Here is a 17004-nt window from a genome sequence, read left to right as displayed (position 1 = left end):
TATGGGAAATCAAAGTCATTTGTGATTTTAATACAGAACTTCTTTAATATGACCCAACAACTCAAATCCTGTCTAGTTTGTAGAACTCAGATTGAGATTTCACTTTTTGTTTCTCAGCTAACCAACTTTGATCTTTACGCTCAGTACTTATAATCACTTAAAATCCACATTTCTGTAATTAATAAATCTGTTTTATATTTTACCTAAAACAGTGAGTTTTGCTTGAAGTACTTGGGAAATCCGATCAGGAGCAAGAGCTGGTTCATTGTCCTCTCCACATTGAGGGAGGGGTAATAAATTTACACTGCCCAGACTTCTGACCGGAGCAGGATGGTACATCCCTGGGGTCCCAGGTGGAGAGCTGAGGGGAATTGGCCGGAGCATCTATATTGTTGAGTCATTAGTGGTGGGAGATCTTTCATTTAACTCTGTTGGGTGTGTCCCTGCCTGGGGATGGCTGTGTAAGTGCAGGACCTGACAGAGGTTTGCAGCTTGTCACAGCATCACAGTATGAGAGGGAACCCAGGTTGCTTAAGCCAGAGAGCTCAGCGGTACCCCAGTTCCAGGTTGTACCCCAGGAAACCCGTGACAGGGCTTTTTAGGTGGTCTCGGTGGTCCTGGTTTTCCCCTGTTTAGGGGCAATTACAGCACCGGGGCAGGGGCCGGGCTCTGGAATGGGCCGAAATGCTCCGTGAGGGCATGGGAGAGATGCACAAAAATGTCAGTGATTTCAAGGCTTCGCAGACTCGAGCACTTCAGTACCAACCCACCGCACGTGTATCTCACTAGCTCGGCTGAGGGCCTGGAGTTCCTCGGCTCTCAGCTGTGCCCGCGGTTGGCGTAGGTAGGAATCCCCTTCTCTCTCCCTACTGCCCGGGATGTGTTTAGCTAGGGACCGTGGAATCAGATGGCTCCTATTCTCTCAGGGGTTATTTACAGCGCTTAACCACAGCTGATTAGTGAGGACAGTGTCAGCTGTAAAGGGGCCTGTAGCTGATTGATTCCAGAGTGAGGTTCGCACAACAGGGCCCTGATCTCTTGCTGTGTGTCTGGGCAGCACCTGGCATAGCAGGACCTGGATCCTTAATCCTGCTAGTATCACACATCAACTTTACTCCTTTTTGACCAGACTGGTTCACCAATATTCAGGGTCTAGAGGATCCTGTCCATGCACAAGGGCCTGTTTCCCCGAATACAGCAGCAATCAAAGAGCTGGAGAAAGTTTCTTTGCTTGCAATCCCAAGCCCCCTTCCAGCCAGCACTGTGCCCAATAGCTCTCTCTCTCTCTCTCTCTCTCTCTCTCTCTCTCTCTCTCTGTGTTGGCCTTTCTGAGGGCCGCATTCCCAGTGCTTGTTCTGAATGCCTCCTTGGCTTTCTGCTGCTGCTCGCCACAGACACACCCCTTCCATCAAAGAGTACCCAGTGAAACTCCTCTGCCCAGGTATGCCCTTGTTCTGAATGGTGGCTGCAATGGTTTCATCTACCTGGTTCTATCATCATTATAAGTTCCTATTATGCCTCTGGTGTTTAGGGCAATGATGAAGCTCCTCCACTCCTGTATGTGTCTGGCAAGTCTTTCAATGGTTCCCCAGCTCTGCCCCAGGTTTTTCAGCTGGGCTTCCATAGCCCTTCGCCATGTTGTTTTTGGGCAGCCTCATTTTCGCTTGCCTTCTGGTGTCCATCTTATTGTTGCTCTGGTGATGGAATCAAGTTCCATCCAAAGCACATGACCAATCCATCTCCAACGCCTCCTGGAAATGATGGTGCTCAGATCCTCTTGGCTGCACAGTGTCAATCAGCGGCGTATTATCGCCTAGCCCGACAAGGCCTAGGCCTAGGGTGGCAAATTTGCAGGTGCAGCAAATTTATAACAACAGCCAGAGGCGCCAACTTCCCCCAGCGCCGGTGGGTGCTCGTGGCCCCTGCCCCTGCCCCAACTCCACCCCTTCCCCGCCCCCATTCCAACCCCTTCCCCAAAGTCCCCACCCCAACTCCACCTCCTCCCTGCCCCTGTTGGTCCCCTTCCCAAATCCCCGCCCCAGCCCCGCCTCCTCCCCTGAGCGCGCGGCGTTTCCCCCTCAACCCCTCTCCCTCCCAGCTGCACGAAGCTGTTTCATGCACAAGCACTGGCAGGGAGTGGGAAGAAGCAGGACCCGGCGACGCACTCAGGGAAGGAGTCAGAGTCAGAGCGGAGGTGAGCTGGGGCAGGGCGGGGAGTTGCCAGTGGGTGCTCTGCATCCACCAGCTTTTCTCAGTGGGTGCTCCATCCCCGGAGCACCCACGGAGTCAGCGTCTATGGACGCCGCGATTTTACCAATCATAGTGCGTATTGAAACCACCAGTGATGGCGCGAATCTTGTAAAATAACTAAAAATAAGTTCATATGGGGGCGGCAATTATTTCCGGGCCTAGGGGCAGCAAAATCATCAATCCGCCAGTAGATCTGGGTTTGAGATTGTTCTGGGCCAAAAGAAAGAGAGGATTTTTCTGAGGCAAGTTGTATGGAATGAAGACAGTTTGGACATGAAATCTGATGAGGTTTAACAAGGACAAGTGCAGAGTCCTGCATTTAGGACGGAAGAATCCAATGCACCGCTACAGACTGGGGACTGACTGGTTAGGCAGCAGTTCTGCAGAAAAGGACCTAGGGGTTACAGAGAAACTGGATATGAGTCAGCAGTGTGCCCTTGTTGTCAAGAAGGCCAACGGCATATTGGGTTGTATTAGTAGGAGCATTGCCAGCAGATCGAGGGAAGTGATTATTCCCCTCTATTCGGCACTGCTGAGGCCACACCTGGAGTATTGCGTGCAGTTTTGGGGCCCCCACTACAGAAAGGATGAAGACAAATTGGAGAGACTACAGCGGAGAGCAATGAAAATGATTAGGGGGCTGGAGCACATGACTTATGAGGAGAGGCTGAGGGAGCTGGGCTTATTTAGTCTGCAGAAGAGAAGAATGAGGGGGGATTTGATAGCAGCCTTCAACTACCTGAAGGGGGGTTCCAAAGAGGATGGAGCTCGGCTGTTCTCAGTGGTGGCAGGTGCCAGAACAAGGAGCAATGGTCTCAAGTTGCAGTGGGGAAGGTCTAGGTTGGATATTAGGAAACACTATTTCACTAGGAGGGTGGTGAAGCACTGGAATGGGTTCCCTAGGGAGGTGGTGGAATCTCCATCCTTAGGGGTTTTTAAGGCCTGGCTTGACAAGGCCCTGGCTGGATGATTTAATTGGAGTTGGTCATGCTTTGAGCAGGGGGTTGGCCTAGGTGACCTCCTGAGGTCTCTTCCAACCCTAATCTTCTATGATTCTATGATCCGCTATCCGTACTGGTGACGGTGAGACAATATTAAATGTCATGATATCTGTCTTATAGCTGCTTCTACAGAGGAGTTTAATTGTTCCTTAAGTGTATCAATAATGAAAGGCAGCTCTTTCAGCCACCAGGTTCGGGCCAAGTTTAAACCAACCGAGAGGCATAGGTCTGCGGGCGGGAGATCAGAGAGGGACCCTGGCAGTGGGGGAGGCGGCCGTGTTGGGAGGCCAGGGCAAGGGTAGCGTCTTTGTCTGATCTGTTTATTCTGCAGGCCCTTCATCCCTTCCTGAGAGCAACAAACAAGTTGTGACAAGCCCCAGGTCTTCCTGTACTAACTCGTTGTCCCCAAGTCCAGCACCAGGGCGCCTGGGTTCTATCCTCGCCTCTGGTAGGGGAGTGGGGTCTAGTGGGTTAGACCAGGGCAGCCTGTGACTCAGGACTCCTGGCTTCTAGCCTCAGGACTGGGAGGGGAGTGGAGTTTAGTAGTTGGTGGGGAGGGAGGGGCAGGGAGCCAGGACTCCTGGGTTCTATTTCTAGCTCTTGGCCACTCCAGGGATGCTGGCTGGGAGACAACCTCCAGGCCTGAAATAGCTGGGGCACTAGAATGCCCCCCCCCCCCAGTAGTGGGACCAGGGGGGAGAGGAGCTCAGGAGGCCTTACCCATGCCAGCTGACGCCATGTCAGACTCCCCACCCGGCTGCATCTCCTCCTGTCGCCAGGCACCCCCAGTCACAGACTTCTGCATGCCAGTGTTGCCAGGCGAGGGTGCAACCTCACCCTCCCTCCTCGGGTTTCACCAGCCCTGGGGAGGGGCAGGGGAAGAGAGAGAAAAGTAGGCAATGCGGCCACTTCTCGGGTGGGGAAGTTGGGGAACAGCCGCACAACGACGCCTCATGGGGACGGTTTGTCTGGTGTGGAGATGCAGCCACCTCCGGGGCAGGGCAGCTGGGGAACAGCCACACATAACGCCACATGGGACAGCTCACCCAGCACTGAGATGCAGCCACCTCTGGGGTGGGAGCAGCTGGAGAATGGCCACAAGGGGACAGCTCACCTGGACCTTTCGGGGGGTAGTTACTGGAGTCAGTGGTTTCCAGATACAGAGGGAGCCACCCTGAGCAAACCGGAACATTTCTTATTTACATGCAACAAGAAAGTAGGTGAACCAGTCCAAATCGTCACTGACTTCTCTGGGAGTCAGGGCTGGCCCCGATGTCCCAGAGCGGCACTAGGGGGCGCTGTGCTGGGGGGAGCAGGGCAGAGGAGACTCCGTAGGGGGTGAACATAAGAATGGGGCAGTGGAGTTCACTGGGGCCAAGCAGGAAAGACATCCCTCCAAAGGGTGTGTTTTCACAGAGGTGGCAAAAACAGGCCAGGGAGACCAACCCAGGTTCTTCAGTCTTATTAAACTGAAATGGAAAAGAGGAGGCGAAAGGGTCACATGACTATAGCACAGCAATGGGAGTCAGGACACCTGGGTTCTATCCCCAGCTCGGGGATGGGGGGGTGGGGGCTAGTGGTTAGAGCGGGGGGGGGAGCTGGGAGCCAGGACTCTGGCTCGAGGAGGGGAGTGGAGTATAGTGGTTGGGGGGTGCCTGGGTTCTATCCATGGCTCGGGGAGGGGAGTGGGGTCTAGTGGGTTAGAGCGGGAGGGGGGGGGGCTGGGAGCCAGGACTCCTGGGTTCTATTCCCAGTTCAGTAGCACGTTTGTTTAAACTCCTGTGATTGTATAACACCAAGAGCCACGTCCCCTTGCCTGTGACCCGAGCGCACCAGGAAATGAGAACAATTTCACCTGACAAGTTGGAATTCCCCCCCTTGCCCAGCACTTCCTGTCAGCTCTGCTATATTTAGATCTGAGCCTATGGGCCCATCCAGCCTGGCATCCCACCTGCACCCCCGTCATTGATATAGAGCCACGGGCCCATCTAGCCCAGTTCCCACCTCCTACTTGTCACCCCGGATCTGACCCATAGGCCCATCTAGCCCAGTACCCTGCCCCCACCTGGATCAGACCCCTGGCCATACAATGGCCCTGGCTTGGTCCTGACCTGCATCAGGCCACCTCCTGGGGACACACGACCTGGCGCTTTTCTTGCCCCAGCAGGCAGGGTTGTAAGGTGTGTCACTGTCAATACAACTCCCCAGGGCAAGGCGTTGACTCACCCAGCACATGCCCTTGCCACGTATGAGCTGGGAGGGGATCTGTGACCGCCCACAGTGCAAATTCCACGCTCAGGGCAGACTGCAAGGAACCGGGCAGAGCTGGTGGTTTTCTCTAGCATTGGATGCACCAAACCAGTAACAAAAGAGCTTCTACAGCACCACACTGGTTAACCAGAAGCCAGACACTGTCCCCTTTAGGCATTCATAGAATCATAGAATCATAGAATATCAGGGTTGGAAGGGACCCCAGAAGGTCATCTAGTCCAACCCCCTGCTCGAAGCAGGACCAATTCCCAGTTAAATCATCCCAGCCAGGGCTTTGTCAAGCCTGACCTTAAAAACCTCTAAGGAAGGAGATTCTACCACCTCCCTAGGTAACGCATTCCAGTGTTTCACCACCCTCTTAGTGAAAAAGTTTTTCCTAATATCCAATCTAAACCTCCCCCACTGCAACTTGAGACCATTACTCCTCGTTCTGTCATCTGCTACCACTGAGAACAGTCTAGAGCCATCCTCTTTGGAACCCCCTTTCAGGTAGTTGAAAGCAGCTATCAAATCCCCCCTCATTCTTCTCTTCTGCAGGCTAAACAATCCCAGCTCCCTCAGCCTCTCCTCATAAGTCATGTGTTCCAGACCCCTAATCATTTTTGTTGCCCTTCGCTGGACTCTCTCCAATTTATCCACATCCTTCTTGTAGTGTGGGGCCCAAAACTGGACACAGTACTCCAGAGGAGGCCTCACCAATGCCGAATAGAGGGGAACGATCACGTCCCTCAATCTGCTCGCTATGCCCCTACTTATACATCCCAAAATGCCATTGGCCTTCTTGGCAACAAGGGCACACTGTTGACTCATATCCAGCTTCTCGTCCACTGTCACCCCTAGGTCCTTTTCGGCAGAACTGCTGCCGAGCCATTCGGTCCCTAGTCTGTAGCTGTGCATTGGATTCTTCCGTCCTAAGTGCAGGACCCTGCACTTATCCTTATTGAACCTCATCAGATTTCTTTTGGCCCAATCCTCCAATTTGTCTAGGTCCTTCTGTATCCTATCCCTCCCCTCCAGCGTATCCACCACTCCTCCCAGTTTAGTATCATCCGCAAATTTGCTGAGAGTGCAATCTACACCATCCTCCAGATCATTTATGAAGATATTGAACAAAACCGGCCCCAGGACCAACCCTTGGGGCACTCCACTTGACACCGGCTGCCAACTAGACATGGAGCCATTGATCACTACCCGTTGAGCCCGACAATCTAGCCAGCTTTCTACCCACCTTGTAGTGCATTCATCCAGCCCATACTTCCTTAACTTGCTGACAAGAATACTGTGGGAGACCGTGTCAAAAGCTTTGCTAAAGTCAAGAAACAATACATCCACTGCTTTCCCTTCATCCACAGAACCAGTAATATCATCATAAAAGGCGATTAGATTAGTCAGGCATGACCTTCCCTTGGTGAATCCATGCTGGCTGTTCCTGATCACTTTCCTCTCATGCAAGTGCTTCAGGATTGATTCTTTGAGGACCTGCTCCATGATTTTTCCAGGGACTGAGGTGAGGCTGACTGGCCTGTAGTTCCCAGGATCCTCCTTCTTCCCTTTTTTAAAGATTGGCACTACATTAGCCTTTTTCCAGTCATCCGGGACTTCCCCCGTTCGCCACGAGTTTTCAAAGATAATGGCCAATGGCTCTGCAATCACAGCCGCCAATTCCTTCAGCACTCTCGGATGCAACTCGTCCGGCCCCATGGACTTGTGCACGTCCAGCTTTTCTAAATAGTCCCTAACCACCTCATTCTCCACAGAGGGCTGGCCATCTATTCCCCATGTTGTGATGCCCAGCGCAGCAGTCTGGGAGCTGACCTTGTTAGTGAAGACAGAGGCAAAAAAAGCATTGAGTACATTAGCTTTTTCCACATCCTCTGTCACTAGGTTGCCTCCCTCATTCGGTAAGGGGCCCACACTTTCCTTGACTTTCTTCTTGTTGCCAACATACCTGAAGAAACCCTTAATTCTTTAATTCTTTAATTCTTTAGGCCATCTTTATGTAAGCAGAGTCAGGATGAGCTCCACCCTGACATAGGGTGGTGAGGTGTGGCAAGTTGTGGAAAAGAACTTCAGGGGCTGATCTCATTTGCATAGGCACACCCACCCTGCCTAGCATGAGCCCATAGCTGCCCAAATGGTCACTTTGGCTGCTGTGGGATCCCCAGTGTCTCTGTTATTGGGGCAGGAAGAATAAATTGTTATTACCCTGACTATGGGAACTGTGCTTGGAACTGTACTGGGCCTTTTGTTATGATGGAGGGACTCACCATCAACTAAGCAGCACTCGCTAGGCAAGGGACATGGGTTCCAAAACCCTGTGAATTGAGAGAGGTTGGGGATAAGTATTAATACTTGGTGGTATGGGCCTCTGGGTGAGGGTCTTACATGCCAATTGTACTTTCTCTTCTTTCCACTGTAGAATATCAGAGCTAATTTTGATTCCTTTAGGAGTCTAGTTACAGGCTGCTGAGCTCATTTTGGGTTAATGGTGTACCAGCCCTGAGGCTCCAGTACTACAAGCTGAATTCACCTAAGAGCTGAAATCACTGAGCGTTGTGTTAAGTAGTGGGGGAGCCTGAAGATATATTGTGGAGCAGTTTGCAAGCAGTGCTGAAGTGCCTTGTGGACAGGCTGGTGGAGCAGTTCATAGGACGGTGGGAGCTGCCTGTGGGCAGCAGAGCTGAGCTGAGCCAAGCAGTTTGCGGGGCGGTTGGTGGGGCGGAGCAAAACGAAGGCCTATGGAGCTGTGGGACAGCCAGCTTCAGATCATGTAAGGTGACTCTTACCTCTCTCTTTCTCTCCCCCCTCCATCTCCACCCAGGTTGGGAGGTAAAGCTCTGCAGATAAACTTTCGAACTCTGGGGCTGCCCTGACCAGGGACAGAGACTTTTGGGCGACTGGACTTTTGGGACTTTGGGTGATTTGGGGTTGCTGGACTCAAGAACCAAAGGGAAAGGGCATGCCCCAATTTGCTTGGGGTGGGTTTTTTGCTGATGGGTTGTGTTATGAATCCTGTTGGTGGTGTTTCCCCAACCTAATGCCACATTGTTTCTCTCTGTTATTAAAAGGCTTTTTGCTACACTCAGACTACGTGATTGCGAGAGGGGAAGTATTGCCTCTTGGAGGCGCCCAGCGGGGGTGGTATATATTTGTCCCAGGTCACTGGGTGGGGGCTCGAGCCAGTTTGCATTGTGTTATTGGAATGGATCCCCTAGATACTGAGCCTGGCCCTTGTTGCTGCCAACTCTGACGGGCAGAAGGGTTATATTTAAAAAAGGGAAGAAGGATGATCCTGGGAACTACAGGCCAGTCAGCCTCACCTCAGTCCCCAGAAAAATCATGGAGCAGGTCCTCAAGGAATCAATTCTGAAGCACTTAGATGAGAGGAAAGTGATCAGGAACAGTCAGCATGGATTCACCAAGGGAAAGTCATGCCTGACTAATCTAATTGCCTTCTATGATGAGATAACTGGTTCTGTGGATGAAGGGAAAGCAGTGGACGTGTTATTCCTCAACTTTAGCAAAGCTTTTGACACGGTCTCCCACAGTATTCTTGTCAGTAAGTTAAAGAAGTATGGGCTGGATGGATGCACTACAAGGTGGGTAGAAAGCTGGCTAGATTGTCGGGCTCAACGGGTAGTGATCAATGGCTCCATGTCTAGTTGGCAGCCAGTATCTAGCGGAGTGCCCCAAGGGTCGGTCCTGGGGCCGGTTTTGTTCAATATCTTCATTAATGATCTGGAGGATGGTGTGGATTGCACCCTCAGCAAGTTTGCGGATGACACTAAACTGGGAGGAGTGGTAGACATGCTGGAGGGTACGGATAGGATACAGAGGGACCTAGACAAATCAGAGGATTGGGCCAAAATAAATCTGATGAGGTTCAACAAGGACAAGTGCAGAGTCCTGCACTTAGGACGGAAAAATCCAATGCACCACTACAGACTAGGGACCGAATGGCTCAGCAGCAGTTCTGTGGAAAAGGACCTAGGGGTGACAGTGGACGAGAAGCTGGATATGAGTCAACAGTGTGCCCTTGTTGCCAAGAAGGCCAATGGCATTTTGGGGTGTATAAGTAGGGGCATTGCCAGCAGATCGAGGGACGTGATCGTTCCCCTCTATTCGACATTGGTGAGGCCTCCTCTGGAGTACTGTGTCCAGTTTTGGGCCCCACACTACAAGAAGGATGTGGAGAAATTGGAGAGAGTCCAGCGAAGGCAACAAAAATGATTAGGGGACTGGAACACATGAGTTATGAGGAGAGGCTGAGGGAACTGGGATTGTTTAGTCTACGGAAGAGAAGAATGAGGGGGGATTTGATAGCTGCTTTCAACTACCTGAAAGGTGGGTCCAAAGAGGATGGATCTAGACTATTCTCAGTGATAGCAGGTGACAGGACAAGGAGTAATGGTCTCAAGTTGCAGTGGGGGAGGTTTAGGTTGGATATTAGGAAAAACTTTTTCACTACGAGGGTGTTGAAGCACTGGAATGCGTTACCTAGGGAGGTGGTAGAATCCCCTTCCTTAGAAGTTTTTAAGGTCAGGCTTGACAAAGCCCTGGCTGGGATGATTTAGTTGGAATTGGTCCTGCTCTGGGCAGGGGTTTGGACTAGATGGCCTCCAGAGGTCCCTTCCAACCAACCCTGCTATTCTATGATTCTATGGTTCCAGCCCTTGGCTCCCAACCAGACAAATAGGTCTAATATAGTGAGAGGTTACTGGAGACCCAATTCACCAAATGTGAGGCTCGTTCCAATCCCAAAGGATCAGACACTTCCCCCCAGGTTAGGGTGAACAGATGTCCCATTTTTATAGGGACAGTCCCATTTTGGGGGACTTTTTCTTACATAGGGACCTATTACCCCCTACCCCCTGTCCCGTTTTTTCACAGTTGCTATCTGATCACCCTAGCCCAGGTCAATATAATCTCAGATTTTAGCACGCTGTCAGCCAATCCTTAGTAAACTAACTAGAGATTTAATAATAAAAGGAGAGAGTTATAAATGGGTAATAAATCCTATGCAGACAAGTGATTGCAAAGTCCTTAGATCAGGTTTGCTGGGACAGACGGTGGGCTTGACAAAGTCTCTCTGGTAACTTCCAAAGGATTGGAAGGTTCTCAGTTCAAGTTGCTCCTGTTAAGTGTAAATCCACAGTCCAGAGAATTGGGGCAGGCAAAATGGAGGCATTGAAACTGCAATTTATATCTTCTCTGCCGTGGGCATGGAAATGTACTGTCCCAAAGAAAGCCCCCAGCTCCAGTGCATGGAAAATCACTGGCCCAAGATGGATCCTAGGGTCACGTGAGCTACCACATGCCCTTAGGTGATTTGCTGAAACACAGGGGGTGGCCACATTGGCTCCTCGCTGTCTGAGGCATCCTCAGGAACAGCTATTTGCACGGGATGGGTTTCTCCGATGGCCCATTGTGAGAGTGGAGTGCCTTTGATAGGTAAGGCCCTTCAGTTTCAGATTTGATTTGATTTAATTTTTCCCGGGTGTTTATTAGCCATCACAACAAAAACAGGTGAAAATCGGTGCCAAAAACTATTGGTAATTTTTCTGGGTAAATCTCGGGGTTTATTTTGGTGGACGGGGGTAAGTGCTCAGTGGATTAACGCTTTGATGAACGGTTTCAGAGTAGCAGCCATGTTAGTCTATATCCGCAAAAAGAAAAGGAGTCCTTGTGGCACCTTAAAGACTAACAAATTTATTTGAGCATAAGCAAATGCATCCGATGAAGTGAGCTGTAGCTCACGAACGCTTATGCTCAAATAGATTGGTTAGTCTCTAGGGTGCCACAAGTCCTCCTGTTCTTTTTGCGAATACAGACTAACAGGGCTGCTACTCTGAAACCTATCAGTTGACTGTTGTAGACTTAGAACGATTAAGCCTATAAATATTAATGTTTAATAATTGGGCCCCACCATTTGAGCGGATACTCTCAATTTCATCCTTTTCTCCTGTTTTTTGGTTGTTTTTAAACTTTTGAATGCGTCCTTGTGCTCTGAACCATGTTCTGAGACAGAGTTTCGTTTTCTTCCCATTTCACTGCATCAGATCTTTAAACCATTCAATGTGACCATGGTGGGCATGAGATTCATCAGTACGTTCAGATGCACACACTTCCGAGCTTGCATGCGGGCCTGTTTGTTTATTGGGTGTATCTTCCAGACTAATACAGAGCCTGACTTTAAGGCAGCTTTGCATATACACACAGACTAATGTATTATCCTAATCCATATCTCTCATGCAATGCATTGTATTTTCCTAATAAAACAAGTTCTTTTTTATATATTTGAATGATACAAAAGTATGGTGAAAATCGGAAACTAAGGGTAATTGTATAACAGTGATAATATCAATGATATAAATGGTCTTTAATCATACAGCTGCACAGGAAGGGTGTCTAGTGATTGGGAGGGCAGGGAGTCAGGACTCCTGGGAGGGGAGGGGAGTGGGATCAAGTAGTTAGAGCCGGGGTAGCTGGAAGCCAGGACGCCTGAGTTCTATCCCTAACTCGGGAAGGGGAGTGGGGCTAGTGGTTAGAGATGGAAACCCCATCCCTGGAGCAAACTCTCCCTTCCTGGCAGCCCAGATGGGAGTGTCATGCTGACTTTTAATGGGCCACTAGGCAGGGACGTGAGGAGTAGGTGGAGCAGGGTACGGGGGGGGGGTTTATTGCGGGATCCCTTATCATGGCTCACATTTGCTCTCCAGGGTGTGGCTGCATCTGGCTAGGCTGGTTCTTGTCCTATTCCTCTTTGCAGCTTGGGGGCGGGCCTGGGGACCGGCTCTGTCCGGTGGTGGATAAAGGGCCCTGGATCTGCAAGGAAGAAGAGAACAGGAAAGGCAGAGCGGAGGAGCAGAGGATCCTGGAGCATCTGTTTCTCAGGGGAGGAAGACGGTGAAAGGCGGAAAGGAGCGAGAGATCGGGGGGGGGGGGGGCTCTGATTCTCAGCAAGGGAAGAAGGAAGGTGAAAGGCAGAAAGAAAAGAGTGACTGTTGCGGGTTTGCTCCGCCGAGCAGAAGAAGGACGTGAGGGGCAGAGCGGAGGACAGCAAACACCCTGAATTTGCCCAGTGGACCCCAGGGCCCTGAGGCAGTAGTGGGTGCAAAAGGGGAGCGAGAAAGGTCACTCAGAGGGGAGAACGCCCCAAGTCAACTCAGGAAATACAGCAAGCCGGCACCAGAGGAGCAGGAGAACGGCCTGGAGGAGGAGAGGGGAGGCCTGGAAATTAGGGGGCTTGGAGACACGCCCTGAGGGAGTGGCAGACCAGCAAAGGCTCCCAGGAGGAGTGCGGCACCATGAGTTACCCAGGCTATGGTAAAGGCCCCGAGCCCTCCGTCCCTGCTCAGCCGCCCCCATACTCCAACGTGCCGCCTTATGGGGCCCCTCCTCCGCTACTGCCCTCAGACCGGCAACTCCCCACTCCAAGCTACGGGGCAGCTCCCAACCAACAGGGCTATTACCCTCCATACAACGAGGACCCCAACCGGGGCCCGATGGGCTATGCCCCACAGCAGGTCATCCTGGTCTCCCCACCTCCTGCCAAGGAGAATGACTACCTGGGCTACTCCATCTTCACCCTCCTCTGCTGCTGCCTGCCCCTGGGCATCGTGGCGCTGGTGTATTCCATCCAGGTGAGTCCCTAGGGGGCACTCTCCCCTGGCCCCACTGACCCAGCACGGTCGCTAGGGGGCGCTGTGCTGCAGGGAGCAGGGTGGGGATACTCTCCCCTGGCAGTAAGGGCTGGAGCTAGGGGGCGCTGGGCTGCAGGGAGCAGGGTGGGGGGTGCTCTTTCCAGGCAGTCAGTGCTGATCGCATTGCACCACTTGGGGGCACTGTGCTGCAGGGCACAGTGGGCTCTCTCTTGTGGCAATGAGTTCCACAGTCCACACCCATCCCACAGTTTGCTCTTCTGGGATCCTGTCACTGGAGCAGGTGACATCATTCCTCAGGGATCGGTAGGAGGACAACAAAGCAAGCTCTCTACTGAGTGGGGAGACCGTGTAAGGCTAGGAGGGTCTGGGGGTGGGTGCCCAGATGGCTGGTGACATGGGCTGCTCTGCTCTGTGCCACCTGGGCCATTCCTTGTCCCTTTGGTTTCAAGGTAGTAATAGCCTGGATCGGCGCAGCCAGATAAGTGTGTGGCATGGAACCAGGGTCTAAGGGGAAGGCAGGTGTTGACATCTGATTCCCTAGGCTTGATTCTAGCCAGCTGCTTTTCATCCATGGAAAGGATATGTTGGGACTACGGGGCGGGGGAAAGAGCTGGGGACCGGTTAGAGGCACTGGGGAACAGCCACCCGGAGATAATAAGAGGGGTGTGGTAGAGGTGCTATTCATGGTTGTTACTCAGCAGCCCCACCCCAGAGGTGGCTGCGTCTCAGCCCCCAGTGAGCCATCCCTGTACAGTGTTATGTGTGGCTGTTCCCCGGCTGCCCCGCCCCAGAGGTGGCTGCATCTCAGCGCCGGGTGAACCGTACCCATGCAGCGTTGCTGTGTGGTTAATTGTTCCGGTCTCTCTGTCTCTCCACAGACCCGGGATGCCAACAGCAGCGGGAACACTAGCCAAGCACAGCAGAGTTCCCGGATGGCCCGGATTTTCAACCACACAGCCCTGGGGGTGGGGATTGTGGTGCTGATCGTGTGGGTCGCCATTGTGATTGCCATCAGCGTCTCAGCCTATAGATAAAACCCCTGAGGGACTGATCCTTCCGCCCCGCCCTGCCCCCCAGCTCTAAGCCGAGCCCTCCAATAGGGGGCAGTGGTTTTGAACACCTCCCTGAATCCATACACACAGACCCGCATTCACCACAACACAACCATCTCCTCAGCCCACCCACACAGTCACAAAGCAGCCAGTCTGTGCCCCCCACATACAACATCCCCCCCTTGCCAGCCCCCCAGCCCACATCATGGGACCCAGGGAAAATGAGCCCCCTCTGCCAGCCATCAGGACTCACACACCCTAGACCCCCCAAGTAGGCCAAGTACCACTCCCCTCCCCCCCAGGGCGCATGGCCCAATGAGGGCGCAAAGGACTCTGGGAGACACTGGGACTGGACGGGACTTCAGACGGGGTCTGAGATGATTCAGACACGGCAAAGGGGGCTAAGAGGAGTGTGGACCCAAATGTCCTCCTGCCCCCCCTCAATCTGGCCTTACCCCCCTGGCTCCCCACCACCACCACCCATCTGGGGTCCGTTTCGGGCCACACCATTGGATTCTGGGAAAAACGGGACTGGCCAGCCCATTGGCTAAGATTGTCTCATGTCCCCCTTTGTTGTGTGAGAGGATAAGAGCTCTACTACTCCTGCTGTCTGGTGGAGAGACTCCTTTAATGCCACCTAGAGGATACCAGCTCGACTACCACTGCTGGTTAATGGCTGAAGGAGCTGTGAGCAGGGCCTGTCATGGCCTGACCAGCAGGAGCACTCCCTGCTGGGTAACCCCAGAAGTCTGGTCCCTGATCAGCATCCTAGTGGCAAAATCCAGAAAGAGAGCGCGCAGCTGTCCTCACTCCTCCAGTGGGTCCCCAGAACGAACGCCCGTCTGCCTTGAGAAACCAGCTGCGGGCGCCCGGCTGGGAAAGCCACCCCCTGCCAGCTGCACTGACGAGCAGCAAAAAGCCTCTTGTATGCAGGTGCTAGGGGGTGGCACACTTCCAATGCCACCTGCGCCTCGGGAATGACAGTCCCGGGTTACTGCGAAACGACAGCTTCTGAAGGCCTCAAAACGCAGGCGGTTGCCCCAGTGTTTCACCCACCAGCCTTCGCCCGTCTGTCCAGAGGTTGCCCTCGATCCGCTGACAGCACTGAGGCTGGACACACTCGCGACTTTAATGCTCAGTGGAAGCTAGACGCATTCAGGCTGGAAACGAGGGGTCCGTGTCCAACAAGGAGGGGAATGCTGGGGTGGTTTTCTAAAAAAATCTGCTCTCATGCAAACGGGGGTTCATTTGGGAAAGCGTTCAGGCTTTGTTGTGATCACCGGGCTCCTTTCTGACCCTGTGATCGACAAAGCTACCGATGGACAGTGCTGCCAAGAGCTAGGTAGGATTCTTACGTGACTCTTTGGTTAAAGGGGCATTGGGCGCTCCAGAGGAATTCGGAGGGGTTCAGCGTTATCCCCCATATATTACCTTTGGGTACAGTCATGCGTGGGACGGCCTGGCTATGGAGTATTGCCCAGGTGAGGTCATTTTGAATTGAATTGCCGTTCTTGGCTCGATCAGTAGCTTGTCTCCCTTCTTCAATCCCACTTGAGAATCCTTTGCTTGACTTTAGAAGCGAGATCCACTAATTCCATGGACAGCCGAGCTCTTTTGGGGATATTTCAGGCTCCGTGTCGATACTAAATTCCCCCAGCAGAAGGGGTAGGGACAGAGACTAAATGTTTGCTGTGTAGCGAGACTGGGATGAGATCTTGTTGCATGGGCTGAGCACTCCGAAATTGTAGCATCCCGCGGGGAGTTCAGTTTCTGCGGCTCGGCTAACCAGCTTCCCGTTGCTTTCTGCAAACTCTCGGCTGCTTTCAAAGTTATTTTTGGCTAGTAAAACACTGATATGTGCTCATGCTCCAGTCGGTGCTGTAAGGATCACGGATCCAGAGGGAACTGGCTCATTAAATTATTTAACCAATGTGTGTTTGATATTTTACCTTTCTCACACTGCGCTCTAGCCCACTAGACCCACCTCCCCTCCCAGAGCCACAAAAAGAGCCCAGGAGTCCTGGCTCCCAGCCCCCCCTGCTCTAACCACTGGACCCCACTTCGTACCCAGAGCAGGGGAGAGAACTCAGGAGTCCTGACTCCCAGTCCCCTCCCTGCTGTAACCACTAGACCTTCCCAGAGCCAAGTACAGGGACAGAACCCAGGTGTCCTGACTCCCAGCTCCTCTGCTCAAACCACTAGACTCCCCTCCCCTCCCAGCTCATCTATGATGAGGTCTTCTGCTGGGCAATTCAGTGACCAGCCCTGGGGAACTGTGTTGGTGGTGACACACAGTGATGGGTTCCCTGCTGTGCAACCTGGAACTGGGGTACCACTGAGCCCTCTGGCTTACAAACTTGGGCTCCCTCTCACACTGTGATATTGTGACAAGCTGCAAACCCCTCCAGGTCCTGCACTTACACAGACATCCACAGGCAGGGATACACCCAGCTGAGTTACATGAATACTTCTCCTAGCCACTCATGAACCAACAATAGAGAGGATCCAGCCAATTCCCCCCCGTTCCCCAGCCTAGGATCCCAGGGCTGCACCGTCCTGCCCTAGCCAGACCCTGACCGGTGTAAGTTTATTATCCAGTCCTCCACTTCTACAAAGGAAAGTGGACATGCACCAGCTCTTGTTCCTGAGCAGATTCCCCCGGCACTTGGAGCAATGCACTGTACGGCAGGGTCGGGTCAGATGGCTACAGAAGAGTAATACAAGGCAGATATATTAGCCCCAGGCTAATTAGGTCCCTTTTCCCTG

The 17004-nt window shown here is 52.6% G+C and overlaps 1 protein-coding gene across 1 annotated transcript; it reads left to right on the top strand.

Annotated features, from left to right (window-relative positions):
- The first annotated feature begins 12276 nt into the window (after window positions 1-12276).
- Window positions 12277-16168, top strand: LOC125626000 (proline rich transmembrane protein 1B). Its single transcript, XM_048828669.2, has 2 exons — window positions 12277-13165; window positions 14065-16168. The coding sequence occupies exons 1-2, from the start codon at window positions 12830-12832 to the stop codon at window positions 14218-14220; spliced, it is 492 nt and encodes a 163-aa protein (XP_048684626.1). The 5' UTR covers window positions 12277-12829; the 3' UTR covers window positions 14221-16168.
- Window positions 16169-17004: the final 836 nt, after the last annotated feature.

Source organism: Caretta caretta, chromosome 24, assembly GCF_965140235.1.
Source record: "Caretta caretta isolate rCarCar2 chromosome 24, rCarCar1.hap1, whole genome shotgun sequence".
Classification (NCBI taxonomy): domain Eukaryota; kingdom Metazoa; phylum Chordata; order Testudines; family Cheloniidae; genus Caretta; species Caretta caretta.
The sequence above is the reverse complement of the archived record's forward strand: the minus strand, read 5'-3'. Positions and strand labels throughout refer to the sequence as shown.